The following is a 27,541-nucleotide window of genomic DNA, read 5'->3' as shown; positions in this document are numbered from 1 at the left end:
CTTTCTGAGGGAGGCTGGTCTGCTTTGAAGCTTTTGACCCCATTCGGGGTTTCCTTCCCTCCCTTCCTTCCTTCCTTCCTTCCTTCCTGACTCCTTCCTTTCCTGCTCCTACCTGACCAAATCTTCCCCTGATTCTTTCCCGGTCAGATTCCTGTTCCTGCCCTGGAATCCAGTTTACCTTCCCATCACACGGACTGCAGAATGGATCTCCTTGCTTTTAACGCTCTTCTCCAGAGAGGCGTTGGTGAGGCTAGGTCTGGGGACAAGAAACAGAGGTCGGAGAGAGACCCTCGAACTCACCGGAGATGTCGGCTGCAGGATGCAGAATGGGAGGGAAACGAGCCACGTTAATAGATTTGGGGGGGGGGGGAGCTGAGAGCCCTTCAGAGAATCACAGAGTCGGACGCAGACTCTCATCGCCTGGAGGGATGGCGGCTCCTTGAAGGAGAAAGACCTCGCCTCCACCGGAGCCAACCACTTGCGTTGCTGAGCCGCCCTGGCTCGCCAGAAGCGGGAGGAAATGTCCAGCCTCAACATGTCGGGGGAAGAAGGGCCGCTCCTGACGCTCACCTTTGGCCTTTACCTGCCGAGATGCTGCTCCGTTGAGCAGGGGCTTCTCCAGGCGGCAGGGGGCGCCACAAGCCCTCGGCGGCTCTGCTAGGCTTCCGCTGGTTCCGAAATGCGCCGCCACGGGGCGCAGCTCATGACCGCCTCCCGTCCAGGAGCGAGTCCGCGGTGCCGGTTCCTGCGGTCCCTGATACCTGCTCAGGTAGGACCTGGGCGAACCCGGAGTGACGTCGCCACCTTTTCTGGGCGAGGTCGCCTGCCCTCAGCGCCCCGCTCTGCCTTTCATGCGCCGAGCAAAGCGCGAGGAAGCTCCCGAGCAAAAGCGGAGCGAGCGGCGTCTCCCCGACGGCGGGGGCTGTTCCCGGGTCGCTCTCTTTGGGGCCGGACCCCGCGGGCTCCGCAGGACGCGGCGGCGGAGGACGGGCGGCATTTCTGCCCGGGACCTGCACAGGTGAGCAGTTCCCTGCGCGGCTTCTAGAGGCGCCCCCGGGACTGCGGCGCCGGGAGGTCTTTCGGGCTCCGGAGGCGAGGAGGACCGCGGCGCTGGCAGCCCCGTCGAGAGCCCGGAGCCGCTGCGAGGGGAGCGACCCGACGGGAGGCGGGGGCAGCGGGTGGGCGGCCCTGGGCAGCGCCGAGGGAAACCGCGGAACTCCCTCCCGCAGGAGGCGATGGTGGGTCCCAACTTGGATGAGGCAAATTCATTTAGGCGGAGAGGGCTTGGGAAGGCTACTGGCCAGGATGGCTCTGCTCTGTCTCGCGTCCGAGGCAGCAGCAATGCAGGGCAGAGCAGGCGGAGAGAGATGCTCTTGCGCTCAGGTCCTGCTTGGCAGCCTCCCCCGGGGGCACCCGGTTGGCCACTGGGCAGCCAGGGGGCTGGACTAGACGGGCTCTTCCGAGGTTCTTAGGGAACCTCCAGCTCCAGAGGCAGTCTATCTCGATCCCTAGGTTTTTAGGAGTATTTGGCCCCTGTGGACGAGGTGGGCCACTGGCCCGGCCCCGCAGGCTCTCCTCATGGCAGAAGGGGGCGCGCAAGGGCGCCCGGGGTATCCAGGGGGGCGGGGGATGCGGTGGAGCTCCTGTCTTCGGAGCTGCGCGCTTCTTGGCGGGCGGAGGGAGAACGACTTTCTGTCCCGACTCCCGAGCACAACAACAACCCAGATGAAAGAGGGGGCGGCGGCCGGGAAAGGGAGCTGGACCAGCCTGGCCGCATTCCTGCTTCCTTCTGCCCCGCCTGGGGGCCGCTTGGCCCGGGAACCGGAGGATCATGGGGGGCGGAGAGGCTGCGCGCGGCTCCTCCCTTGGTTGGCACGCGCGCGGGCGGGCGAGAGGAAGAACAGGCCTGCGGGGAGAGGCCCCTCTCCCTCGACGGGGGTCCCTCTTGCCACCGGCCCCCTCCTCCAGCCTGGATGCGCCCGTGCGAGGGGGGAGGTGCCGGGGCCCCCCACGGCTGCAGGGGGGCGCTCGAAATCGGCCCACCTCGCAAGGTTGTTGCTGTATGGATGACCAAACACAGCATCTCATAGAATCATAGCATTGTATTCGGAGGGTCATGCCGTCCAACCCGCTGCGATGCAGCAGGAATCTCCTAAAACGTCTATTGCGCCTTCTTTGCCTCCCACCTCCCCTGGGGCGCGCGAGCAGACTCGGTTGCCTCCACGCCCGAGCAAGGGCTGCCCTGGCCCGTCGCTGGACCCACGAGCGCCTCCCCTCGCCCCACGGGACCGAGTCCTGGCTCAGATTGCTCTCCAGACGCCTCTCGGCGGCGCCTCTCCGGGGTTCCGTTTGCGCCTAGGTCACACACCACACCCCCAGTTCTTGACAGCCCAACTGCCAAGCCACGCTCCCCGCCCCAAGTCGACCTCGTTTCGCGGGGGGCTCGCTGCCTGGCCAGCGGGCCGTGGAGCCACGGACTGAGCCAAGCGGCCTCGCGAGCCGACGGGGAGAGAAGGGAGGCCGCTAAGCCAGGCGGGGCGGCGGCGTCGTCTTTTCTGGCTGGCCTCCGAGGGCTGAGCGCCAGCGGAAAGGAGCGGACATCCATGCCGTCACCGGCAGCAGCAGCAGCAGCACCGCCTGCCTCTGAGCAGCTGCGTGGCTCCGGCTGAGCTGAGAGAAGGAGCGCCGGCAGCAGCGGACCACTCGCTCAGAGGCCGGGAAAGGCGGCCAAGGGCTGCTCCTGAGGGCTAGACTCCCAAGGCAGCGGGTCTGCATCCAGAGCGGTCTCTGAGCTGCTGCTGCTGTACAGCTGGAAGAGACCCCCAAGGGTCATCTAGTCTGCAATGCAGGAATCTCAACTAAAGCATGGCCATGGAGAGTTGGGGGGGGGGGCTTGAAAGCATTAACAGCCTTGGCCCAGTATACCTGAAGGACCGTCTCCACCCCCACTGTTCAGCCTGGAAACTGAGGTCCAGCTCCAAGGGCCTTCTGGCGGTTCCCTCCTTGTGAGAAGTGAGGTTACAGGGAACCAGGCAGAAGGCCTTCTTGGTGGTGGCACCCGCCCTGTGGAACGCCCTCCGACCAGATGTCAAGGAAATAAACAACTATCTGACTTTTAGAAGACATCTGAACGCAGCCCTGCTTAGGGAAGTTTTTAATGTTTGAAGTTTTCTTGTGTTTTTAATATTCTGTTGGAAGCCACCCAGAGTGGCTGGGGAGGGCCGGCCAGATAGTGCGGGGTATAGGCAATAAATTTTTATTTTATTTTATTTATTTTATTTTTATTAGAACTCCACCCCAAGAAGGAGTTTGCACCCAGGCACCTGCCCGCCCACCTCCCTTTGGGAATCTCCCTTCTCCCTGCCAGACTTTATTTGATTTTTTCTTCTGGGTGCCAGGAGATGCTGGATGACTGGAGGCCTGGCTCTGATAGGGGTTTTTTGGGGGGGGCCTCCCTCTTCCCCCTGCTTTTATCCACTGAGTGATGCTACAGCCTCCTCCTCCCTTTGCTGCCTTTCAGGTGCCCAGCCCCATGGCTGTGGGGCAGAAGCCCTGGGAGCCTTGATGCAGTGAGGACATGATCCTGCCATGGCACGGTAAGGCCGTGGGGAAGTGGGGCAGAGGATATTGGCGGAGGGGGGCACTCCTTGTGTAGCAACCAGGGAAGGGAAACGGCTGCAGCAGCCAGGCCTCTGAGTGTCCAGATAGGGGGTAGGGGCAGGGGGTGGGTGTCTTGGCCTAGGGGGCTGGGCATGAGCTTGATCCAGTGGGTGAGTATTGCTGCCCCAATGATTGAGTGTTGCTGAGAGAGGGTGCAGCCTGGCCCTGCCCTTCCTGGGTCACCCCTGCCCTATTGATGCCCCTTGAGCAGGAGGAAGGCTTTTTGAGAGGCTGCGATGAGGCCCCTGCCACCCTCCAGGCTGGCTCCCTCCAGACCCAGAGAAGAGAGGCTCAGGTGTCTTCTGGCAGTCTGTTGTTGTTGTTTAGTCGTGTCCGACTCTTCGTGACCCCATGGACCAGAGCACGCCAGGCACTTCTGTCTTCCACTGCCTCCCGCAGTTTGGTCAAACTCATGCTAGTAGCTTCGAAGACACTATCCAACCATCTCGTCCTCTGTCATCCCCTTCTCCTTGTGCCCTCCATCTTTCCCAACATCAGGGTCTTCTCCAGGGAGTCTTCTCTTCTCATGAGGTGGCCAAAGTCTTGGAGCCTCAGCTTCAGGATCTGTCCTTCCAGTGAGCACTCAGGGCTGATTTGCTTCAGAATGGAGAGGTTTGATCTTCTTGCAGTCCATGGGACTCTCAAGAGTCTCCTCCAGCACCAGAATTCAAAAGCATCAATTCTTCGGCGCTCAGCCTTCTTGATGGTCCAGCTCTCACTTCCATACATCACTACTGGGAAAACCATGGCTTTAACTATACAGACCTTTGTTGGCAAGGTGATGTCTCTGCTTTTTAAGATGTTGTCTAGGTTTGTCATTACTTTTCTCCCAAGAAGCAGGCGTCTTTTAATTTCACGACTGCTGTCACCATCTGCAGTGATCATGGAGCCCAAGAAAGTAAAATCTCTTACTGCCTCCATTTATCCCCCTTCTATTTGCCAGGAGGTGATGGGACAAGTGGCCATGATCTTCGTTTTTTTGATGTTGAGCTTCAGACCATATTTTGTGCTCTCCTCTTTCACCCTCAATAAAAGTTTCTTTCGGACTTCCGGGTTAGCGCCATCGCCTAATGGCGGATTCCCTCTGAGTTCCGGAGGGAATCGGCTCAGTAGGGGACGGGTCCTGCCGCGGCGGCGACGCGGGGACCCTCAGAAACCACAGGCGCTGAAGCCTGTGGACTTGGTGACTCGGCGGGCACCATTTGCACCCCCCCGACCCGCGAAGGAGCCTTTTTAAAGGCTTCGGAATGGGGGACGGGGAGCGGCGCGGTGCTGAGAGTCGACTGCTTCCCCTACGGAGTGAAGCCGCATGCCATGGTCGGAGAGCGCTGACTTCTTCCTTTGAACATTTGGACTAAAAGTAACAACCCGTGAGTAATACGGAAATTGGACTTATAAGAGGAAAATTTTTTCTTTTGGATTAGGCATGATCGGGGAAGGCGCAAAGAGGAAGTCCGTCTCCCCGCCTTGTAAACATCTTAAAGCAAGGACTAGATAACTAAGGTTGAGAGAACATCTTCTTCTTTAGTGAATAAAAGTAATTAATTTCACGTTTTGGCAGTATAAGCGATTTTGCTGGAGGATAAGAGTTAACTTTGAGAGCGGAACTGTCACCCCCCCCCAGGACCCGGGAGCGATCCGTGAGAGAGCCTGTTGAAGAGACATAGAAGATTTTGACAGCTGTCAAACTAGCTGTCAAAGCTGGAAGAAAAAAAAGAGAACTTTGTTTCTGTTGTCTTTGCTGGTTATATTTGTTACAATCTGGTAATAAATTGTTGAAAACAAAGAAGAAAAAGCTAATTTGACTTTTGGGTTGGAATTGGAAGGAATACTAAGTAACCAGAACTCCTCTAGAGGGGGTTCTGAGACATTACAAGAATGGCTGCAAGTGGAAAAATACTGACTGAACTGGAGAGGGTTTTCTTTCTCTTGGGAAAGTTACAAGAACAAAGTAATGTTTTGGCTACAAATGTCACAACATTGAATGAAACAGTAAATAAACTTACTGAATCTGGAAGGGACTTGACTCAAGTCTTTGCATTTGAACAAAAAGTTTTTGTAGCTGAACTAAAAATCTCTGCAGCTGAACAAGAAAAGAAATCTGAGAAATTTGAGAAAGTGGGGAAAGAGATATATGATGATTTGGAGGGAAAGGAAGGAGGAGCTACAATGCCGCAGATGATTAAGGAGAGCCAGAGGCCTGTTAAGATGGATATAAAGGAAAATAAGAACGGGATGATGAAAATCTGGTTTGAATTGAAGAATGAAGAATGGAGAGATCTCCTCATGTGGAGATCTGAAGACCTATGGATTACAAACTTGACTAAAGTGGAAGCTGGAGTTTTTGGGACATTTGGACTTAAAAGAAGTAAGAAACAAGATTTGGGCTACACTTTTAAATTGTTGGGATACTGCCAGGGAGATAGAGTCCATCTGAAGCTGCCAGTTTATTTGGCGTTGGTCAGAACAAAGAAAACATGACCATCTGCTCCGACTGCTCAGGCAAAACAGACAAAAACGAAAGGAACATATAGCATAAACATCCTGTGAGACAGGAACTTACGCAGGCTGTGACACAAACATCCTGCTGCCTTTTAAGGTGGAACGGAAATATCCTAACATAAATATGGAGGTCTGGCTGGAAGAAACATGGACCTTATTGGGACAGAGCTTCTCCGAGATTTGGTGTCCAATACAAAGGACTATCAAAAAAACTGGCAGAGAGGAATTGAGAGAGAATTAAGAGCCTCGGACGTGAGGTCACCAGGCTGACAGCAGATAGACTGATGGACATTTGTTGGGGTTCGAAACCGGGAAAGGCGGGGAGTGGGGCTTTGGGAATCCAAAGGGTGTACAATTATACTTTGTTTCTTTTTATTCTGTTTTGCTACTTATATAAAAATGGGGAATTCGTGGAAGGGATTTGGGGTCGACCTTAGAAAAAGATTTTAAGAATAAGTACTGATGTATAAAGACTGAGGTTTATGTTAAAATTGGTTAACTAAAATGAATTAAATATAATAAGGTAAAATTTGGGGATATGAACTTGCTGAACTAAAAATTGGAACTGGAATACAAGAAGGGGAGGTGTGGGGAAGTCAGGGAAGTATGTTATTGAAAGTAAGGAATGTAAATTCTATGTGTGTTTTTCTTTTTTTTTAATTTCTCTTTTGTTTTTTCTCTATTTTTTGAAAACTTCAATAAATATCTTTAAAAAAATAAAATAAAAGTTTCTTTAATTCCTCCTCACTTTCTTCCATCAAGGTTGTGTCATCTGCATATCTGAGGTTGTTGATATTTCTTCCTGCGATCTTAATTCCGGCTTGGGATTCATCCAATCCAGACTTTCGCATGATGAATTCTGCATATAAGTTAAATAAGCAGGGAGACAATATACAGCCTTGTCGTACTCCTTTCCCCATTTTGAACCAATCAGTTGTTCCATATCCAGTTCTAACTGTAGCTTCTTGTCCCACATAGAGATTTCTCAGATGAGGTGATCAGGCACTCCCATTTCTTTAAGAACTTGCCATAGTTTGTTGTGGTCGACACAGTCAAAGGCTTTTGCATAGTCAATGAAGCAGAAGTAGATGTCTTTCTGGAACTCTCTAGCTTTCTCCATAATCCAGCGCATGTTTGCAATTTGGTCTCTGGTTCCTCTGCCTCTTCTAAATCCAGCTTGCACTTCTGGGAGTTCTTGGTCCACATACTGCTTGAGCCTTCCTTGTAGAATTCTTCCTTGTAGAATTCTTGTAGAATTCTGGGGGTCTAGGGTCATAGAATCTGAGAGCTGGGGGGACCCAAAGGTCCTCTAGTCCAACCCTTTGTGATGCAGGAATTGCAGCGGAAGCATCCATGGCAGAGTGGCACCACAGTGGGATAAAAAGCTTTTGACAAAGTCCCTCACCAAAGACTCCCGAGGAAGCTAAGCAGGCAAGGAGCAAAAGGAGAGGGCCAGTTGTGCATCTGGAACTGGCGAAGCCGCAGGAGCAGAAAGCAGGAAGACATGGAGAACTCTCTGAATGCAGAAAGTGGAGTCCCCCAAGCAGGGGCGCCAATGCCAGGGGGCTGTGAGTGCTTGGGCACCCACTATAATATAATTGTGGGAACCAGGCACCCACAAAGTTAATAATAATAATAATAATAATAATAATAATAATAATAATAATAATATTTATACCCCGCCCATCTGGCAGGGAGAGAAGCAGTTCAGCTCCGTCCTACGCAGCCAGCCAGCAAAGCAGCCTTTTCCGGGGAGTGGGGCTCCGAGGCAGACAGTCTCTCTGCCCCGCCCTGCAGAAAAGGGTTCCTCCCTGGCTGCAGAGAGGAGGAGGAAGAGATGCTGCTGGGGACCCACAATCCCGAGAGCGAGGTGGCACCCCTGACCCCAAGGATCAGGATTGGGACTTGAGTTTTTTAGCTTGTTCATAAATGCTGGAGAGGCAGGAGTGAGCAGTGAGGGCCAAGTTTGCTGATGGCACCCAGATTGTCCAGAGTGGTTGAAACAAAAAGAGCTCCAAAAGGACGGCTCCAAACTGAGTGAATGGGAGGGGAAATGGCCAATGCATTTCCATGTGAATACGTGTAAAGTGATGTCTGTTGAGGCAAAAGACCTTAATTTTGCATATATGCTCATTGGGTCTGAACTGGGAGCGCTTTTGGAAAAGGTTCAGAAAAGGACCCCCAAAATGATCCAGGGAGTCCAGCGACTCTGGAACTTTTTAGTTTAGCTGAAAGGCAAGGAAGACACAACATGGTGGGTGCTTATAAAATTATGTGAGGCCTGGAGAAAGTGAACAGAGAAACGTTTCTCTCCTTCCCTCCAAATACTTATGGGAATCAAATGAAGCTCAGAAGTATTTATTCATGCAGCACATGGTTCAACTGTGGAACTCCCTTCCACAAGAGGCTGTGATGGCTGCCATCCTGGACGGCTTCAGCAAAGCACAGATTCACGGGGGAGAGTTTTGTTGTGCATCCGGCTCTCCTGGTGTTCTAAAATGCTCTTTAAGATCCTATCAGCAGCCAAGTGTCTCCCTCCTCACATCACCTCCGCGGAGGATATGGGGCGAGGGCACTCTTGTGCTCATGACCTATTTGTGGCTTCATGGGAGCACCAGCTTAGCAAGTGTGGGGCACAGGATGTGGGGCCAGAGAGGCATCTGGTCTGATCCAGCAGCCAGGCTCTCCTGACGTGGACTGGAACTCAGAGTCACCCCCTCATTTGACGGGCAGCAGATTCAGGAAAGAGAAAAGAAGACTGGATTCAGGAGTGCGCGATCTGGTAGACTTCCTGGGCATCTGGAGGCTTTAAAGAGGGAGGGGGCAGTCTCCATCGGGCCCTTCCTAGGGGCCCCTGCGGCCCTGAGCTCCAAGGGGTGGCTCCCCGCGGGGTTGACCTTCCTAAAGGATGCGCGGGGGGGGGGGGCGGCGGGACACGAGGACCCTTCCTGGTGCGAAGAAGCCCCCTCCCCCTCCTGCCACTCCCCTGCAGCATCCTCCGCGGGTACCGAGATGCAGTTCCCATGACAACCACCATCGCTCCCTCTTGGCCTCCCCCTCGCGGGCAGGGCCCTTCCCTCGCCGCCCGCTGCCTCGCCTCGCCCACCGGGGCTTGGGGGGCGGGCTCGACGCCCCCCACCCCACCCCCCGCCGCCGGCCCCGCTTCCCCGCGCTCCGGCACTGCGGAGGAGCCGCCGCAGCTCGGAAGCGGGCTCGGCGCGGCGGGCGCGACCATTGGCGCGCCGGGAGGGGGGCGGAGGCGGGGCACCCCCTTGCTCCCGGGGCCGGGGGCTGGCGCTGCCCAGAGCGGAGGCGGAGGGGCTGGAGGCCAGCAGGCAGCGGGGGCTCCGCGGGGCTCCGGCGGCCAGCGAGAAGGCGCCGCTCTCGCCCGGCCACCCCCGGCGCCGGCAGTGGTACGCTCCGGCCGCCGAGGGGATGCGCTGAGCCAGCCCAGCCCAGCCGGATCGGGAGCTGCCGCCGCCGCCGCCGCCGCCGCCGCCAGCGTGTGCAGCATCCCGGGCCTCGCCCCGCCGACATCCCCGGGTGATGTGGGCGCAGGAGGCGGCCGGCACCTCCCGCTGAGCGCCCCCTCCGCCGGGGCAGCCCGCCCGGTGAGTGATGGGGCCGGGACGCGGTCCTGGGGGCGCCCCTCCCCGGGCTGGCATGGGAGGAGGGCGCCTGGCCCCGAGCCCCGAGGGGGCGGGCGCCTCGAGGGGGGGTGCCAGGCGGGCCCCTGCGGAAGGGGGCGGGGTGGATCCCTCTGCAGCCCCCACCCCCACCCGGCAGCGGCGGGGAGGCGCCCTTTGGCCCCGGCCCAGCCTGCCGGGGGGGGGGGAGGGAGGGAGGGGCGGGCTGGGCGAGCGCCCTCCTCCTCCTCCTCTTCCTCCGCCTCCCGGCCCAGCGGTCTGGCACACCGCTGCCTGGCCGGGCCGCCCTTCCAGGGGAAGGGGAGGAGCCGCCGCCCGCCCGCCGCTCCGTCCCTCCTGCCAGACCCGGAAGGTCCCCCGGGCCGCCGCGCCATGGCCGGAAGGCTGGCGGGGGGCTCCGGAGAGGCGGGCCCCGAGGGCGCCCCCGTCGCCCGCCGAAGCTGGGTGAGCGCGCCCGGCGGCGGGCCGAGCGGGAGGCTGTGGCGGGCCGGGCTCCGGCCTGGGCTCTCGGAGGGGCGAGCTGGGCAGCGGGGGAGGGGGCTCGGCGGGCCAGGTGGGGATGCTGCCGCCCCCTCCCCTCCCCTCCTCTCCCGCGGCATCTCCTGGGCTTGGCCGGCGCTTCCGCCGGCGTGGCTGCTGTTTGGGGGTGGGTCCCTCCTCCGCCTCCCCCAGGATCCGGGGCTGAGCTGCAGCTCGGATGAGGAGAGGGGGCTGCCGGTCCTAACCGATTTGTGGGGAGGGGGTGTCCTGGGAGTCCCCGGCCCTGCAGGGGAGGGAAATTGGGGGGACCCCGCCCTCCTTCCTGCGCCCCGGGGTTCTAGGGGTGTCGGGTGCGCGCCTGTGACCGTCGAGGGTCACCCCTTGCCTGTCCCTCCTTGGCAGGCCATCCGCAAAGAAGGAGGAGGAGGAGGGTGCCAGTGGGGCGCCCCCCCGGCCGTCGCCATGGCGAAGCGGGAGTCCAGCTCTAGCCCGGTGGTGCGGCAGATCGACAAGCAGTTCCTAGTGTGCAGCATCTGCCTGGACCGCTACCACAACCCCAAGGTGCTCCCCTGCCTGCACACCTTCTGCGAAAGGTGAGAGACGCCCCCCCTCGCCCACGCCGCCTGGCCCGGAAGGGAGCGCCCCCAGCCCGGCTGCTGCTGCTGCTGCTGCCGCCGCGGCGCCTCGGGATCGAGCTCCCTGCGGAGACTGCAGTGATGCGGCTTCCTCGGCTGAGCCCGGCAGGCGTCGGGAAGGCTGCTTTGGGGGGGGGGGACTTTGGGACTCTGTTTCCCTTGGGTGTGGGTGGACGAGGCATCGGCTGGGTCGAGGTTCCCTCCCTCCTGGGAGCAGGGAGCCTCTTGCGGAGCCCCTCCCATCCCTCATGAGGACTAGAAGAGCTGTGCGGTTTGGCATCAGGAGCTGTGTCTGCAAGGCTTTAATCCTGGGCAGAAGTGGCTTTGGCTCTTTGCACCGCAGCCTTTGTCTTGCCTTCTGCCTCCTCTCTTGGAGACCAGGCAGAGGCTCCTGTGCCCTGGCATCTGTTTGCCCCCCCCCCCCAACTGCAGGACGGACTCCCCTGGGCCTGATCCAGATGCAGGGCATTTCTTAGGTTCTCAAGGCCTCTTTATAAATTTCAGAAATGGTGAATGTATTTTAAGTGGTTGATGGAGGTCCAAATGTCTTTTCTTAAAACAATGCGTCAGCTAAAGAATGTTGGGTGCAATTGAAAGAGAAGTTTCTGGCGGGGCAGCCAGGCCGGTGGGTTACAGCAGAAGCGACACCAGGCATCTTGTGGCACCTGAAAGATTGGCACATTGATCGTGGCACAAGCTGTCATGGACTGCAGTCAGATGTGTGGAGCCTTATCCTGACTTCCTGGTGCACCGATGATTGGTTTTGGCTGTGGGGGAACTGAGAAAAGTGAGATCAGAGGGAACTGAAACACAGAAAGCTCCAGGGAGCGGCAGTTTCATGGTTAACAGTGGCACTTCATAAACAGGTGTTGATAATGCAGACATTCTGGCATTGGGAAGCCACTTAGCATATGTAATGGGCTACACAGTCATTCAGCTTTCGGATATCTGGCAACTCAGCAGTTTCATCTCGCAGCCTTGAATGAGCTTCATAAGCTCATCTGCAGAGTGTCCTGGGATGTCCCTCCAGCCCCTGGCTTTGGAAGATGCCCATGTCAGACTTGCGCCCCTTGATCCTTCTTCCTGCTGGCCTTATGTGGGGCGAAGGAAGGAGGGCAGCGGGGGCATCTGTCACATGGGGAGATAAGGCGGGGGGGGGAGGGATGTGCCCCGGGCGTTTTGAGCAGTGGTGGGGCAGATGCAGCCCCCCATCTGGGTGCCTGACGTGTGGCTGCTGCTCCTGAGGAACTGTGAGGCGGCCTGGGAGCAGGTCCAGCCTTGCAAGAGGGACTTTGGGTCCCCGGCCAGGATGGGCTGCTGGCCACAAGGGCCCCATGGAGCGCTTTCAGCCGGGGACTGCAAGGGACAGGAAGGGGGGGCGGTCGTTTTCTGGGTCTGTCCTGGAGCATGTTGTTTCTGGGGACCAGCCTCTCAATTGCAGCGCAGTCTGACAGACACCTTTCTGTTTTGCCCTGGGGAAGGACAGAGGCCAGGAAGCGCCTCCTTTTTCTTTTTTATAAAAAAATAGCTTTTTACTGAAAGGTATTACATTAGCAAATCCTAACTTAAAGGCGTACACTCTTCATGTATCAGCATATACCACATGGCTGCAATATAGTGGTATACTTGCAGGATCCTTCCGCGCTGCTTCTGGCCCCTCCCCCTGCTGAGTTGGCATTTTTATTGTATTTTTAATATTTTGCTGGAAGCTGCCCAGAGTGGCTGGAGAAACCCAGCCAGATGGGCAGGGTATAAATAAAAAATTATTATAATTATAATTATCCAGTTGCAGATAATGCTGGACCCTCTGCCGGGATTTGCCTGAGTGGCTCTTGGATCCCTTGGAACAATGCTCTTGGCCTTTTCTGCCGCTGCATCACGGCAGGGCTCACACCTGGTTCTTTCCTCCCTGGGACTTCTGAGCTGGGGCACCAGGGCAGTACGCTATCAGTGATGCTGTGGGGGGTGCAGTGGGGACCCTCTTAAAAACCCCTCCATGCCAGGGCCACTCTGGGCTCCACTACAATTTCCACCATCCCTGACCACTGGTCCTGCTAGCTAGGGATCATGGGAGTTGTAGGCCAGAAACATCTGGAGGGCCGAGGTTGAGGAAGTGCTCTAGTAGCTTGTGAGCAGTTTCCTGCAGACTCTGAAGGACACGCCCTAATCTGGCACCACAGAGGATCAGGCCCAGAGCTCTGGCGCTGACTCAGGGACCTTTCGCAGTGGGAACAAAGGAAGGGCAGGGAGGGGCTCATGGGCGCCACACCCCCTGGCAAAACAGTCCTGGGTCATGCACAGGTTTCTGGCCTTGGGAAACGGCTACAGAGCCAGAAGTCTCTGGGCTGCAAGCTCCTCTAGCCTGGCGCTGGCCATTAGACTGGCAGCCATGCCCAGTTTGGCCCTGGCAGAGTGGCCACCTTGGCACTGGGCCCCCTTCCTTGCAGGGGTTTCTAGAGGGGGCAGCAGCCTTGCTGGGCTTGGTTGTCCTTGGGGGGGGGGAGTGAAGCGGGGGAGAGTCAGCTCTGCCAGTTCTGCCTCTTTACACATTCACAGTCTGTCACCTGCCACCCTCTTCACCTGGTTTGCAAGCCAGGCCAGGGACAGGCGCTGGCAGGAAGCAAGCAGACGCTATATTTGTAGTCTGTAAATAGGCCAGGAAGCCAAATGCCAGCCCAGGTCAAGGAGGCCTGGAGTTTGCCCTCTGAGCAGAGTGGCAGATTGGGGGCTCAAGGCGGGGGGGGGGGGGAGGATGGTGACCTGGTACAGTCGGGGGTGGGCCCTGGGGGGCTGGATGGGGAGATGAGCTTCCTGAATTTGCTGAGTGTGTCAGACGTGCCAGGCAGAAGGGTCAGGGGGGAGGCTCTTGGGGGGGTAGTTGCCAACTCCCCTGGCAGAAGTCAAGGGGGGCTGATTCCTGCGATCTTTCCATTTGCAGTGGGCCCTGGATTCAATGCCCTCTCTCCGGGTCTCCTGTGGAGAGGGGAGCCTTCGGGGAGGGTGGGCTACGTGTCTGAGGACGGAGGAGAATGACCCCTTGCGGCTGGAGGGGCAGAGCGTGTGCCAGGCCTGTCTGGGGAGAGCTTGGCTTCGCCCGCCCTGAGCCAACGTGGGGCTGGCTCCCTTCCAGCATTGTGCTCAGATCTGGGAAGCCGCTGCCGGGTGGGGACGGAGAGTGCCCAGATCTTCTGCCGTGTGACCTTGCAGATGGTCCTGCATCCTGCCCAAGGGGTGACCTCACTGGGGGGCAGGTTGGGGGGGAGTCAGTGGCTCAGGTGTGTGTGGGGGTAAACCAAGGGGCAGGAGGGGTCTGGAGAGAGAGAAGGTGTTTCTGGGGCTTCCCACCTGAGAGAGGAGCCAGGGAAGGGGGGCCGGTGCTGTGCCACCCCCAGGCTGCTTGGGGTGGGGGGCTGCAGGCGAAGAGCGGCTGCCTGGTTCTGCTTGGGGTGGGAGGGGCAGGGGGTGACTGGCTCTGGGGGGGATTTGCAAGGAGAAGCTGGGAGGGTCAGGGAGGAAACCCCAAGTTGGCCTTGAAGATCTTGGGGTGGGTCGTGCTCCTGGAAGTCAGTGGGGAGAGATCTTGAGCAAAGCTGCCCCCCAACAGACCCCCCTGCAGCTTAAGTCCCAGGAGGCTTGCTGGTTGCAGAATTGTAGTGTTGGAAGGGGACCCCCAGGGGTCATCAAGTCCAACCCCTGGCCATGCTGGAATCGGGGAAAGAGATATCTGCTTCTAGGGCAAGGCTGGCCTCCCTGGAGAGGGGCACAGGGCTGACTTGGAGAGGGACCCCCAGCCCCACAGACTGCAGTGGTCAGTTGCTCCTCAGCCCCACTCATTTTGTACCCACCCCCACCTGGGGCCATCTCACCTCTGTGTCTGTCTCCCCTCCCCCTCACCTCTGCCCTTCCACCCCCCCGCTTGCCACTCCCCCCCCCCGCTTCATCTCTGCCTCCGCCGCCTTCCTTGCCCCCCCCAGCAGTGGGCGCCTGGCCCCCTGACCCCCGTGTCTCGTCTTGCCTGCTCTGCCCCAGGTGTCTCCAGAACTATATCCCGCCCCAGAGCCTGACCCTCTCCTGCCCCGTCTGCCGCCAGACCTCCATCCTGCCCGAGAAGGGGGTGGCCGCCCTGCAGAACAACTTCTTCATCACCAACCTCATGGAGGTGCTGCAGCGCCAGCCCGACAGCGCCAGCCACGAAGACGCGGCCGCCGCCATGCTGGACTCGGTCAGCGCCGTGCCCGGGAAGCCTCTCTCCTGCCCCAACCACGAGGGGAAGGTGAGCCCCAGGGGGTGCAGGCGGGGGACCCCGCTGCCTCCCTGCCCCTTTCCCCTTCCTGGCCTGCTGGGCCCCTCCAGGCTCGCTTCACCAGAGCGGGGCGCCTGGGACCCCTCTGCTGGCCGAGCGGAGGCTCCTCCTTCTCTGCGGAGCTCCACCCCCTGAGTCAGGAGGGAGGGGCCTGTGCTTGGGTTGGTGGGGGAATGGGCCGACCCCTCACTGCATCCAAAACTAACTGGGTGCCCATCACATTTTGCGACAGGTAACCAGCCTTTTGCGAGGAGATGGCAATGTCTTTTCGCCAGGGTTGGCGACTACCATCTCCATCTGGCTGGCTGGCACTGCTGCCATGCCACACCAGTCAGCTGGCTTGTGGGGCAGCACGGCACCCAAAGAAACTCATCTTTTGATGCCATGCTGCTCTGTGGATCAGCTAATCTGCGGGGCAGCGCAGCAGCTCAAGGTGCTCCTTCTGTTCTGATCTGCCCGCGGCTCACTTGGCTTGTGGAGCACCAAAACAGACACATCCTTTGGTGGGAGCCGACTGATTTGTGCAGCGCCCTTTATATAGAACTTTTAAAAAAATGTTTAGGCTTTCATTTTTTAAAAAACCCAGAAGCTTTTCTACTCAGAATTACAGGACCAGACATTCCTAGGAATGTAAGAGAAATTTTTCTATAAGCCACTGTTGCTGTGAGAATCCTAATAGGGACGACTTGGAAAAGTGATAAAATCTCTTCCAGGCCAGAATGGTTACAAAAATTAGTTGAATATGCAGAGCTAACCAAATTAACCGAAATAAGGAAAGATAATTCAAAACAAGTACTTATTGCAAAATGGGAAATTTTCAAAACATATCTTAAGCATAGCTGTTGCAGTATGAACTTGGTCGCTCCCTTCGAATAACATCTGTAGCTGTACTAAGTGAGAAACAAGGACACAGGAGAAATAATACCTTATTATAAAATGAATGGATAGGTTCATGCAATAAGTTAGTAAATAGTAAATGAAGTATGGAGACGATGGGAAGTTAGATGTACCTTAAGAAGATTTATTGTCAGAACTTAGGAGTTTACTTTTTGTTAATTTTGTATTTATTGTAACAAATGATGTAAATGTATGGGTTTTTTTTGCATAATAAAACATATTTTTTAAAAAACTGATTCATGCAGCGCTCACTTCGCAAATCAGCTGATCAGTGGGGTGCCTGGGCATTCCGTTGCAGCGACTGAAATCCAGGTTTTATATCCCAGTTTCTAACACTGCCCTCTGCATCTCTTTCTCTCTCCCTCCCCCCGCCAGATGATGGAGTACTACTGCGAGTCGTGCGAGACGGCCATGTGCCACGAGTGCACGGTGGGGGAGCACCGGGAGCACGTGACGGTGCCACTGCGGGACGTGGTGGAGCAGCACAAGGCCTCCCTGCGCCAGCAGCTGGACGCCATCAAGAGCCGGTACCGCCCTGGGCGGGGTGGGGGTGGGGCGCTGCCCAGGAGGAGCTGGAGGGGGCCACTTGCAGGCAGGGGCTGGACTGACCCCCCTTTCCCTCCCCCCAGCCTGCCTCAGTTGACCACGGCCATCGGGCTGGTCTCCGAGATCAGCCAGCAGCTGGTGGAGCGCAAGAACGATGCCGTGGCCGAGATCGGGAGCACGTTTGCTGAGCTGGAGAAGGCTCTCCACCAGCGGAAGGGGCTGCTGGTTCGGGACCTGGAGGCCCTGTGTGGAGCCAAGCAGAAGGTGAGCCTGGGCCGGGACAAAACTGCCCTGCGCTGAGCGCCAGAGCTCAGGAGGGTGTGCAAGAGCCTCTTCACGGAGCCTCCGTTTCCCAGAGATCTTCCCATGTGCTGTTTCAGAGATTCTCTCTTAAATCCCTGGAGGATGGGGATGGGGCAGTGGCTCTCTGCGCATGCCTAGAGGCCCTCTTCTCCAGTTGGCTTCTTCCAGGGGCCAGGCCTGGCTGAGATTCCCCCCCGGGGCCCTGGTGACTTGGCCACAAGCGGCTCTTTGTGAGAGTTCAGGCAGAACGTAAATACGGGCTTCTGTAAACAATTGTTCTTTGGAACAATGAAGTGCGTCTCTGGGGCGCCAACGTCCAGCCCCACCCACCCCGGCTGCCTTCCCCCCCCCGTCTTTGGCATGGGCCCCCAACTGGCCAGTGGCCAGCCCCTCCCTCGCTCTTAAAACTGCAGAGCGCATGGCTGGATGGCCAAAGGGCAGATCATTCTGTGGAAGGCACTGCCCTGGGCGCATTCTCTCGGCTACACTGGGGCTGAGCTGTGGGGCAGGTGCTTTGCCCCCCGGCAAGGCGGGCAGCGTTTGTGTCTGCCTCTTGCCCTGGGCAGCAAACCTGCCAAGCCAGTGATTGTGTATTTGTGATTCCTTGCATTCGTGCCCCACCTTTTCCTCCAAGGAAGTCAAGGCCCATCGTTCTTCCCCTCCTCATGTAATCCCCACAACTGTGGGGTTGGTTAGGCTGAGAGGAGGCAGCAACTGGCCCCTCGGGGTCACCCAGCGAGTGTCACGTCCAAGTGGGGGGATTTGAACCCTCGTCTTTCCCAGGTCCTAGTCTGAAAATCTAACCGCTAGGCCACACGCAGTGATGTGTCCTCCCATTTACAGGAGCCACTTGGGACGGGAGAAGCCTGAATCAGTCCCCTGGAGGGAGGGAGGGAGGGAAGTGCTTGACGCAGCCCCCCTTCCACCTGTTCTGCCTCCTGGGGTGAGTGCCACCTGCCGTGTGCCCCCCACACCCAAATCCCAGCGGAGGCTCTGCCCCCCCCATTTTGGGGGGTTGGACTAGATGACCCTTGGGTTCCCTCCCAAATCTACGATTCTATGAGTTTTTAAAGAGAGGCTAGATGGCCTTTGGGTGCCTCCTCCTCAAAAGGTGCGGAGGGTGGCAACAGGAGAACGGGGCCTTCTCTGCAGTGGCTCCCCATCTGTGGAATGCTCTCCCCAGGGAAGTTCGCCTGGTGCCTTCATCACACACCTTCAGGCACCAGGCAAAAACCTTCCTTTTTAACCAGGCCTTTGGCTGCCCTAATCAACATCCTATACCCTTTAAAATGTGGCTCTTTTGGGGGGTGTTATTGGATTACTGTTTTTATTTTGATTTTATATATTGTGATTTTTTTGTGAACCGCCCCGAGACCTCTGGATATAGGGTGATACAGTGGTACCTTGGTTTACGAACTTTTCCCGTTCTGGAAGTCTGTTTTTAAACCAAGGCGTGCTTTCCCATGGCAGTGGGGGCCTCAATTTACAAATGAAACACACTCAACAGGAAGCGGAACATGTTCTTATTCCAAGGCAAAGTTCACAAACCAAAACACCTACTTCTGTGTTTGCAGTGTTCTTAATCCAATTTGTTCATAAACGAAGGTGTTCTTAAACCAAGGTACCCCTGTATATAAATTCAATGAATGAATGAGTGAGTGAATGATTCTGTCAGGGACGGGGATGGACTTTGGGCTCCATGTGGCCCTGAGCTGGCTGTGCTGCCCAAAAAGCACCTCTGGCCAGGGATTCTGGAGCTGCAATTCCTGCGTTGTTGGGGGCTGGACTAGATGCCTCTTGGGGTCCCTCCCAGCCCCGCCGTTCTCTGATTCCTCCCTCCTCCCCTCTCAGGTGCTGCAGGCGCAGCTGGACACGCTCCGGCAGGGCCAGGAGAACATCCTGAGCAGCTGCAGCTTCACGGAGCAGGCCCTGGACCACGGCTCCGAGACGGAGGTCCTGCTGGTCAAGAAGCAGATGACGGAGCGGCTGAGCGAGCTGGCCGGCCGCGACTTCCCCGAGCAGCCGCACGAGAACGCCCAGGTGGACTACGTGGTGGAGACGGAGGGCGTGCGCAAGTCCATCCTCAACCTGGGCGTCTTGCTGACCACCAGCGCCATCGCCCACAAGACGGTGGCCACGGGGGAGGGCCTGCGCCACGCTGTGGTGGGCCAGGCCGCCTCGCTGACCGTCACCACCAAGGACAAGGACGGGGAGCTGGTGCGCAGCGGGAGCGCCTGCCTGCAGGCCGAGGCCACCGCCCCCGACGGCTCGGCCCTGAGTCACGAGGTGCTGGACAACAAGAATGGCACCTACGAGCTGCTCTACACGCCGCGCCACGAGGGGGACCACTTGCTCTCCATCCGCCTCTACGGGCAGCCCATCCGCGGGAGCCCCTTCCGCGTCAAGGCCGTCAAGGCCTCCGACATGCCGCCCTCCCCGGACGACGTCAAGCGCCGCGTCAAGTCCCCCAGCAGCGGCCACATCCGCCAGAAGGCCGTGCGCCGCCCCTCCAGCATGTACAGCAGCGGCAAGAAGAAGGAGAACCCCATCGAGGACGAGCTCATCTTCCGCGTGGGTCAGTCGCTGGGGGGCTGGCCGGGCAGTGCATGGGGAGAGGCCCAAAGGGGGGGCCCTAGAGTGGCGGGGGGAGCAGTCTTCCGCCCGGGTGCAGCGCCCAGCAGCTGCCTGGCCCCGCTCCCGAATCACAAGGTCAGAGGCAGCAATGCTCCAGAATCCCAGATTCTGAAAAGCGCAGCAGGGAAGAGTGTTGCTCCTGGGCCCGGATCCTGGTTGCCAGTTTCCCACCGTGAGCCACTGGTCTGCCACTGTGAGAACAGGATCCTGGCTCTTCTTAGCTTCTTATTTTATTTATTTATTACCTTGTTGCTGTTCAAAGAGATGCAAAAATACAAACCCCTTACAAAGTATCTTTTTATAATCTGCGGAAATTAAAACAGCTACTGAATCTATAAAGTAATACCTCGGGTTACAGACGCCTCGGGTTGCGCGATTTCGGGTTGCGCACTGCACCAAACCCAGAAGTACCGGAACGGGGTACTTCCAGGTTTCAGTGCTTGCTCATGTGCAGAAGTGCTAAATCGCACTTTGCACATGCGCAGAAGCGCCGAATCACGACCTACATGTGCGCAGACGCGACGCTGCGGGTTGCGAACATGCCTCCCGCACAAATCGCGTTCACAACCTGAGCGTCCACTGCATATAAAAAAGGCAGAAAATAAAAGATTGCAGGGCAGTTAATGGCATAAACATACAGCATGAGAATACAAAGAAATGGAAACAAACCAACAACCCCAAACCCATTTTCAAGGCCACAAATTGGTCTTTACTGGCCCAGTGCCCGGTTATGGAGAGACGTTTTTGCCTGGCACCTGAAGCTGTGCAAAGGAAGCTCCAGGTGAGCCCACCTGGGGAGAGCATGTCTTGAACCCCCAAGTGACCAAGAGGACAGAGCGCACCTTCTGTTTATTTTATTTTATTTATTGAATTTATATACCGACCTATACTCGGAGGTCTCAGGGCAGTTCACAGTATAAAAAATCCCCATCACCTCGGTTGAAGGTGCCATTTAGCTCCTAGCTTTCATATCTCAGTTTCTAACACGGGTTTTTGGACTCCCATCGGCTTCAACTAGTTTGGCTAATGCGAGTCCAACATATGGCGGAGGATGCCATTTTGGCTACTGCTGCTATAGGTAGTCTGTATTTTGGCAAAAACAACATTATTCCAACTAAATTCTACTTGGAGGAGACCTACTGAAATTAGAGGGCATGAGGCACTTGTTCCGTGGTTAGTCTTACTTCATTAGATGCAACCCAGTGGCTCAGAATGGCCTCCTTCAAATTTAGCTGCTAGCTATTCCATTTGTAACCCAAACTTTTCCCAGGAAGCTCAGCAGTGAGGCTGCCCAACATTTGGCTGAGCCCAGAATTATAGCAGGACTGCATTCCTAAACAAGCTGATTGCACCGGAACTTGCTTATGACTAGAGACAGACAAATCTGCCACGGTTGCTTCTGTAACTTCCTCATTTCTCCAAACTTTAAATGCAATTCTCTGTATTTCCTCAACAATTTGCAATTTATTGATTTATTTTTTAAAAGATCCTTATGAAAAATTCTCAGCCCTTTAAGTGAGAAACTTTCCTAATAAAAAAAAGGAATATAAAATACAAAAGATATAATAAAAACAAAAACATCCCAACCACCTTCTATGCCAGATGTAAGGCACCTCTGGACCACCAGGGGTGGTTGCACTCCAACTCCCATCAGCCCAAGCAGGCCAGGGGTCATGGGAGTTGTAGTGCTGAAAATGGTGAATGCCATATTCCTGACACATTCCAACCAGCTGCGCACATGAACCGGATTTGTTTCCTTCCGGATCTTCCCCATTCCTTCATTCTTATGGGGTGGGGAGAGCTCCTGGGCCGAGCGGGGGTGGCCTGGGGTGCCTGCTTCCTGGGGTGCTGCGTGAGATGTGGGGCTGCTTTTCACCCCGTGCCCCCCCCCTGGCTGCAGGGAGTCGCGGTCGGGAGAAGGGCGAGTTCACCAACCTGCAGGGCATCTCCACCTCCAGCAGCGGGCGCATCGTGGTGGCCGACAGCAATAACCAGTGTGTGCAGGTAGGGAGCCCCCCCCCGCCCCTCCAAGTCCCGCTCGGGGAGAGCGATGGGGCTGCCCCTCACGCCCCCTTTCTCTCTCCCGCCGGGCGCAGGTCTTCTCCAACGAGGGCCAGTTCCGCCTGCGCTTTGGTGTGCGGGGCCGCTCCCCAGGCCAGCTGCAGCGCCCCACTGGGGTCACCGTGGACCTCAACGGGGACATCATCATTGCCGACTACGACAATCGCTGGGTCAGCATCTTCTCCCCCGAGGGCAAGTTCAAGGTAAGGGAGGAGGCGGCAGGGGGGAATTTCTGCTCCCTCCACCTGGGGGCCCCCTCAGTGGATCCAGGACATTCAGGGTGGGCTTGGGGTCCCATTGAAGACCTGGTGGTTACACCAACCCAACATCCCCACCGGGTCCTAAGGAGGGAGCTGCTGCACACCTGCCCAGGTAGGAGTCAGGTGGAAAGGGGACAGGTGACGCGATGGGGAATATGGCAGGAGGGCCAAAGGCTGTGTGTGCACTGGAGGAGATGGGCCAGAGCTGAAGGCTGAACCCCAAATCTAGACCCCATGTGTGTGGGGTCACAGTTGGGGCCTTAGGCCAGCTCTGGCTCTCGGCACAGTATGCCTGCCCTGGCTGGCAGCGTCTCTCCTGGACCTTCCTGTGTTCCCTGGAGATGCCACCCCGGGTGGGGGGGGGGGTTGAATGTGGGGCACCCAGTTCTGTCCCCTTGCCACGTGGGCTCCTCTGTGACCTGATGGGCACCCCCTGGGGATGGGTAGGGTGTTGGGCCCCCAGTTTATTTCTCCCTCTGATGCCGCCCCCCAGACCAAAATTGGAGCCGGCCGCCTGATGGGCCCCAAGGGGGTGGTCGTGGACCGCAACGGCCACATCATTGTGGTGGACAACAAGGCCTGCTGCGTCTTCATCTTCCAGTCCAACGGGAAGCTGGTGACCAAGTTTGGCAGCCGCGGCACCTCGGAGCGCCAGTTTGCAGGTACCCTCGACGGTAATCCACGCCAGGTTCCCTGTTCTTACTGCATGCCTTGGGCTTCTGCCGGGGCCAAGCGGGCTGGGGGCCCAGCGGGTGAGCGCTCTCTGCCGCCCGCCTGCCGGGGGACCAGGGCTGCCCGGACCCCTTTGCCGTCCGGGGAGGGGGCTTTCGTGTCTTCTCTGCTCTGTCGCTGGCTTGGCTCCTTGGCCACGGACCTCAGGCTCCTCGTGGCCGGCAGGGGAGTGTCTTCCCTGCCACTAACCCTTCTGGCGGCTGGTGTGGTGACTAACATGCCTCTGCCTGTGCCCCCCCCGAAAGGAAGAGTTGGAAGGGGACCCCCCCCCCAGTGATGCAGGAAGCGCAGCCAAGGAATGCCTGACAGGCGGAAGCCCAACCTCTGTTATAAACCTCCAGAGAATCAGAATGGGAGAGCAGGAAGGGACCTCCTAAGGTCTTCCAGTCCAACCCCCTGCGATGCAGAAAGGCTGGTTTGGACAGTGGCACCTTAGTTCTCAGACTTGATCTGCCCCAGAAGTCGATTTCAATACCAGAGCGTTCCAAAACCAAGGCATGCTTTCCCATAGAAAGTCATGCAAAATGGATTAATCCGTTCCAGGCTCTTAAAAACAACCCCTAAAACAGCAATTTAACATGATTTTCTCTATCTAATGAAAGCAATAAACAATGTACTGCAGTCACACAATCAATCAATCAATCAATCAATCAATCAATCAGTAGCTGAACTGGGTTCCACACAGTCACAAAAGCAAAACAAAAAAGAGCCACAAAAACACAAAACAAATAGCAAAACAGACAGACCTCAGCGTAACACTCAAAACAGAGCACGTTTGGCTTCCAAAGAATTTTTTACAAACCAGAACACTTACTTCCGGGTTTGCAGTGTTTGGGTTCCAGGTTGTTTGAGCACCAAGGGACCACTGTATATTCCTTCCTTCCTTGGAGAGAAATCTCTCCCCCAATTTCCTGTAAATAAAGGCGCCCTCTTGTGACGAAACTGTGGTATGGCTACCCGACTGTCATTGCTGAAAACTGTGCATTTGCCTCTCCAGCAAAAGGCACGTTGGGTGCGATTTTAGTGGGAAAGGAGTGTGAGGAGAAAGGATCAGGTCTCCCCAGGCCAACCCACGTGGCCTGGTCCTGATCCAGACGCTCTCAGGTGCAAGAAAAAAGCAGGTGGAGGAAGTCATAGAATCATAGCAGTGCAGAGGTGGAAGGGACCCCCAGGGCTCATCTAGTCCAGCCCCTTCAATGCAGGAATCGCAACTTACAGCATCCCTGACAGACGGCTTCTCTTGAGGCCTCACTTTTCAGTGGGGGGGGGGATTTTGGAGAGAGAGAGAGAGAGATCCACTGGGAATCCTGTCACCTTGTGGCCACATGGATTTGGCCCCATCTCTCCCGTGGGGTCTTCTCCTGACCCCCCAGCGCTGCCCCTCTTGACCCCTGACCCCCACAGCCCCCTCCTGGGGCCGGCAAGCAAAGTCTCCTTCCCTCTCCCTCTCCTCTCCTCAGGGCCGCACTTTGTCGCCGTCAACAACAAGAACGAGATTGTGGTGACCGACTTCCACAACCACTCCGTGAAGGTGAGCGAGAGCAGATCCCCGGCGGGATCCACCCCACGTGGCCTTCAGAGCGGATTCCTGGCAGGCGGGGAGGGGGCTGCCTGCCTCCTCTGCTAATGCACTGGAGCCCAGCGCCCCCCACCCCCATTTCCCTCCGTGGGGCTGGGAGGGGGTTGTGCACCCCAAGGCCTCCTCTCTTGCCCCTTTTGTCCAAGTGGCAAAATGCCCTGGGCTGGTCCTGGCGGTTGGGGGCTCAGTGGAGCACTGAGGCATCTTCCTCTCAGTTCCCCCAGAGGGGCTCCCTCTGCCCTTTGGAGGGTTTTAATGTGAGGCATCAAAGGGACTTCCTGGTCGGTTTGGATTTGGGGGCCCAGCGAAGCAAAATAAAACAGCGGCTGGACTGAGGGGGCCAGACAGGGACCCTCGGCTTTGAGAAAGTCTTGCAATGCTGCAAGACACAAACATCTTACTAAAGTGGGCAAACTCTTCTGCTCCTCACAGAGCCTTGTTCCTTTGGGTGCAGGGAAAATCCAGTGCGCAGAGTTTGGGGCAGGCCAGGCCCCTCAGCCTCTTTCTACTGGGGGGGTCCTCCCCAAAGTCAGTCCCCAAAAGCGTCTCCTGTTACGGCTGCAGAGAAACTCCTGCCTGCAACCCGAGAGATGCTGCCAGTCAGTGTAGAATGCACTGCAGTGGTACCTCAGGTTACGTTACCTTCGGGGAACGTAATTTCGGGTTGCGAACGTGCCAAACCCAGAAGTGTACACTTCCGGGTTTCGCCGCATGCGCAGAAGCGCTCTATTGTGCCGCGCGCTTGCAAAGAAGCAGCGCCTCTGGATACGGACTTTTCAGGGTACGTACGGACCCCCGGGGCAAATTAAGTTTGTATCCGGAGGGTCCACTGTATAGCAGGCCATCCCACTTCTGACGCCAGTGTTGCACACCATCCTGTTTGTCCCTTTGGCAGCAGGAGGGGACTCAGCGCCCAATGTCTGGGGCAGGCAAGCCAGCCCCTCCTTCCCCTCCCATCGCACAGCCCAAGAGGAACAGTGGGGCAGGGAGGGCAGAGAGGCCGAAGGGGAGGGGCACTTGGCCAACCCTGTTCCTGCCCCCCCCCAGGTGTACAGTGCTGACGGAGAGTTCCTCTTCAAGTTTGGCTCACACGGCGAGGGGAACGGGCAGTTCAACGCCCCAACGGGGGTCGCCGTGGACTCCAACGGGAACATCATTGTGGCCGACTGGGGCAACAGCCGGATCCAGGTACTGGGGGCCAGTGAAGGGCAGAGGAGGGGGGTGAGGGGCCAGCCCCATGGGTGGGTGTGGAATTGATTCTGAAGGAGAGAGACCTCAGAGCCCCAGGGGTCTTCACCTTCTGACCGCAAAGCAGTCCCACTCCAAGCCCAGGGGCTGCGCTCTGCACATGCTCTGCAACCATCTTCTCTTGCCTTCAGCTGCTACCTAAAGATTTGCCTGGAGTCTCTTTCTTGAGCCACCTGGCAGTCAAATGATCCTGAGATGAGATGGTGGAAGGGGAATTTCCTCCCCTTGCAGCCCACTCCCCAATATCCCTAATTAAAACACCTGCATTTTCCCCCTTTGCAAAACTTTGCAGACCCCTTTGGCCAGGGTAAATGTTCCCCCCCCCCCGGCCTCTCCTGACCCCCGGCTGCTCTCCTTCCAGGTCTTTGACAGCGCAGGCTCCTTCCTGTCCTACATCAACACCACGGCAGACCCCCTCTACGGGCCGCAGGGCTTGGCGCTGACGTCCGACGGCCACGTGGTTGTGGCCGACTCTGGCAACCACTGCTTCAAGGCCTACCGCTACCTGCAGTAGCCCCGGGGGGCAGGCTGGGCCTGGGAGGGGGCGGGGGCTTCCCCCTCCTGCCCACCTGCTGGCCTTATGGACGATGGGCTCGGGTGGGGGGCTGGACCCTCAACGGGGGGTCTGCCCCCCAGTGCTGGGCGGGGGCTCGGGCAGCTGAGTGTGACGGTGCCAATCGCTATCGAGGCAGCTATAGGTGCACTGAGGGCGGGGGGCTGGGGGGGAGGGAGCGTCGCCCGCTTGGCTTCTCCAAGGACTACTTTTTGGGGATGGGGGAGAACTCCCTTGGTGGGCACCAAAGCAGCCGCTGCTTGCCGGCTTCAGAGGCTCTGGCCACCCCCTTGCCAACTATCCCGGGGGTCTGGGACCCCAAGAGCTGCCCCCCCTCGCCCCTTGCTCCCCCCCTGGATTCTCTCTGCACTTTATCTCCAAGGCAGCCCCCTCCCCACTTATCTGGCTCTTTGCAGGAGGGGACAACCGCCCCTCAGCCTGGCTGCAGGTGGGAGAGAGGAGAGGCTGCAGCCTTCTGGGCAGGCGGACGGGCAGGTGGCTCCCTCCCTCCCCTCCCGCAGGGGGTGGGCTAGATGGCCTTGGGGGTCCCTTCCAACTCTACAATCCCATGATTCCTTTCTGGGCATCCAAAGCAAGGAACAGGGGTGGCTTTCCTCCTCCAGGCAGGAGCTGTGGACCATTTTCTCCCAGGCAGCAGGAAGAGGCATTGATTCAGGGCAGCTCAGCTGCAGGGGGTTGGGCTGGATGACCCCTGGGGGTCCCTTCCCACTCTACAATTCCCAGATAACCAGCGCCCTTGGCCAGCTTTGGGCTGGTGGCACCTTGGCCTGGCTGCTTATTCCCCCACACCTTTGCCCCGCTCCGCTATGGGGAGAATGCCTGATGGCCACAGCCCCTCCCCCCACTGGCTCTCCTCCCAGGCTGAGATGCCCTCGATCTTCATCTTTTTACTTGTGGCTGGGGGGCAGCCCTTGCCCCCTTCTTGCCCTGCGCTGAGCAGCTGGTGCTTCCCCCTCGAGAGCCAGCCCCTCCCCACTCTGCCCCTCTCCAGAGGAGCTGCTTCTAGACCCAGGGAGCCTGCCCACCCCCAAGAGACTTGTGGGGAGCCTTGGCCCACCTGCTCCCCCCGGACCCGAACATGCTCCTGCCAACAGCCGCTCCACCCCCTGGACAACCCCCTGCCCCTCTGGACCTGACACAAGCACTCCTCTCTGCTGGGCTAGGACAAGGCAGCCCCGTGCTCATGACAAAATGTATGTAAAAAATAAATAAATAAAATAAATAAAAGTATTCTGAAAGAACTACTGCGCCACTGTCTTCCTGCACAAGGGGGGGGGCTGGGCTGTTGGGGGCCGCCTTGGAGCAGGGCTTGGGAGTCTCTGCCTGAAGCAAATTTTTTTTTTTACAAATTTTACATTTTAAAATTTACATTTTTGTCATACTAACTGGAGTGCTCAAAGGCTAGTGTTTCTCGATTGCTGGTGTTTATACTACATTTTTAAAGGTTTGCCCTGAGTGAATCTTTAAACCTCTTTTGTTG

The 27,541-nt window shown here is 57.4% G+C and overlaps 2 protein-coding genes across 12 annotated transcripts in view; one reads left to right on the top strand and one right to left on the bottom strand.

Annotated features, from left to right (window-relative positions):
• TIMM10B (translocase of inner mitochondrial membrane 10B) overlaps positions 1-27,541 on the bottom strand; it is a 270,934-nt gene that overhangs the window by 26,954 nt on the left and 216,439 nt on the right. The gene's annotated exons all lie outside the window — the stretch shown is intronic.
• TRIM3 (tripartite motif containing 3) lies at positions 901-27,302 on the top strand. 10 transcript variants are annotated; one of them, XM_083609754.1, is made up of 13 exons: positions 901-1,018; positions 3,521-3,596; positions 10,692-10,882; positions 14,954-15,197; positions 16,500-16,651; positions 16,754-16,934; positions 18,825-19,548; positions 21,508-21,611; positions 21,704-21,871; positions 22,422-22,602; positions 24,121-24,191; positions 25,287-25,427; positions 25,849-27,302. In XM_083609754.1, the coding sequence occupies exons 3-13, from the start codon at positions 10,752-10,754 to the stop codon at positions 25,999-26,001; spliced, it is 2,250 nt and encodes a 749-aa protein (XP_083465880.1). In that variant the 5' UTR covers positions 901-1,018; positions 3,521-3,596; positions 10,692-10,751; the 3' UTR covers positions 26,002-27,302. The 10 variants fall into 10 exon arrangements, with proteins under 10 accessions (XP_083465880.1, XP_083465882.1, XP_083465881.1 ...); XM_083609756.1 differs by having other exon boundaries at positions 1,004-1,238; positions 22,422-22,590; XM_083609755.1 differs by lacking the exons at positions 901-1,018; positions 3,521-3,596 and adding an exon at positions 8,681-8,944.

This window comes from Podarcis filfolensis, assembly GCF_964270895.1.
Source record: "Podarcis filfolensis genome assembly, chromosome: 4".
In the NCBI taxonomy this organism is placed as follows: Eukaryota; Metazoa; Chordata; class Lepidosauria; order Squamata; family Lacertidae; genus Podarcis; species Podarcis filfolensis.
The sequence above is the reverse complement of the archived record's forward strand: the minus strand, read 5'-3'. Positions and strand labels throughout refer to the sequence as shown.

Bases quoted from the DNA above. Each gene is read 5' to 3' on its own strand.
- TRIM3 (XM_083609751.1), top strand. From the start codon at position 10,182: ATGGCCGGAAGGCTGGCGGGGGGCTCCGGAGAGGCGGGCCCCGAGGGC. The intron at 10,883-14,953 runs GTGAGAGACGCC...GCTCTGCCCCAG, and splicing joins CTGCACACCTTCTGCGAAAG to GTGTCTCCAGAACTATATCC. The intron at 24,192-25,286 runs GTGAGCGAGAGC...GCCCCCCCCCAG, and splicing joins TCCACAACCACTCCGTGAAG to GTGTACAGTGCTGACGGAGA.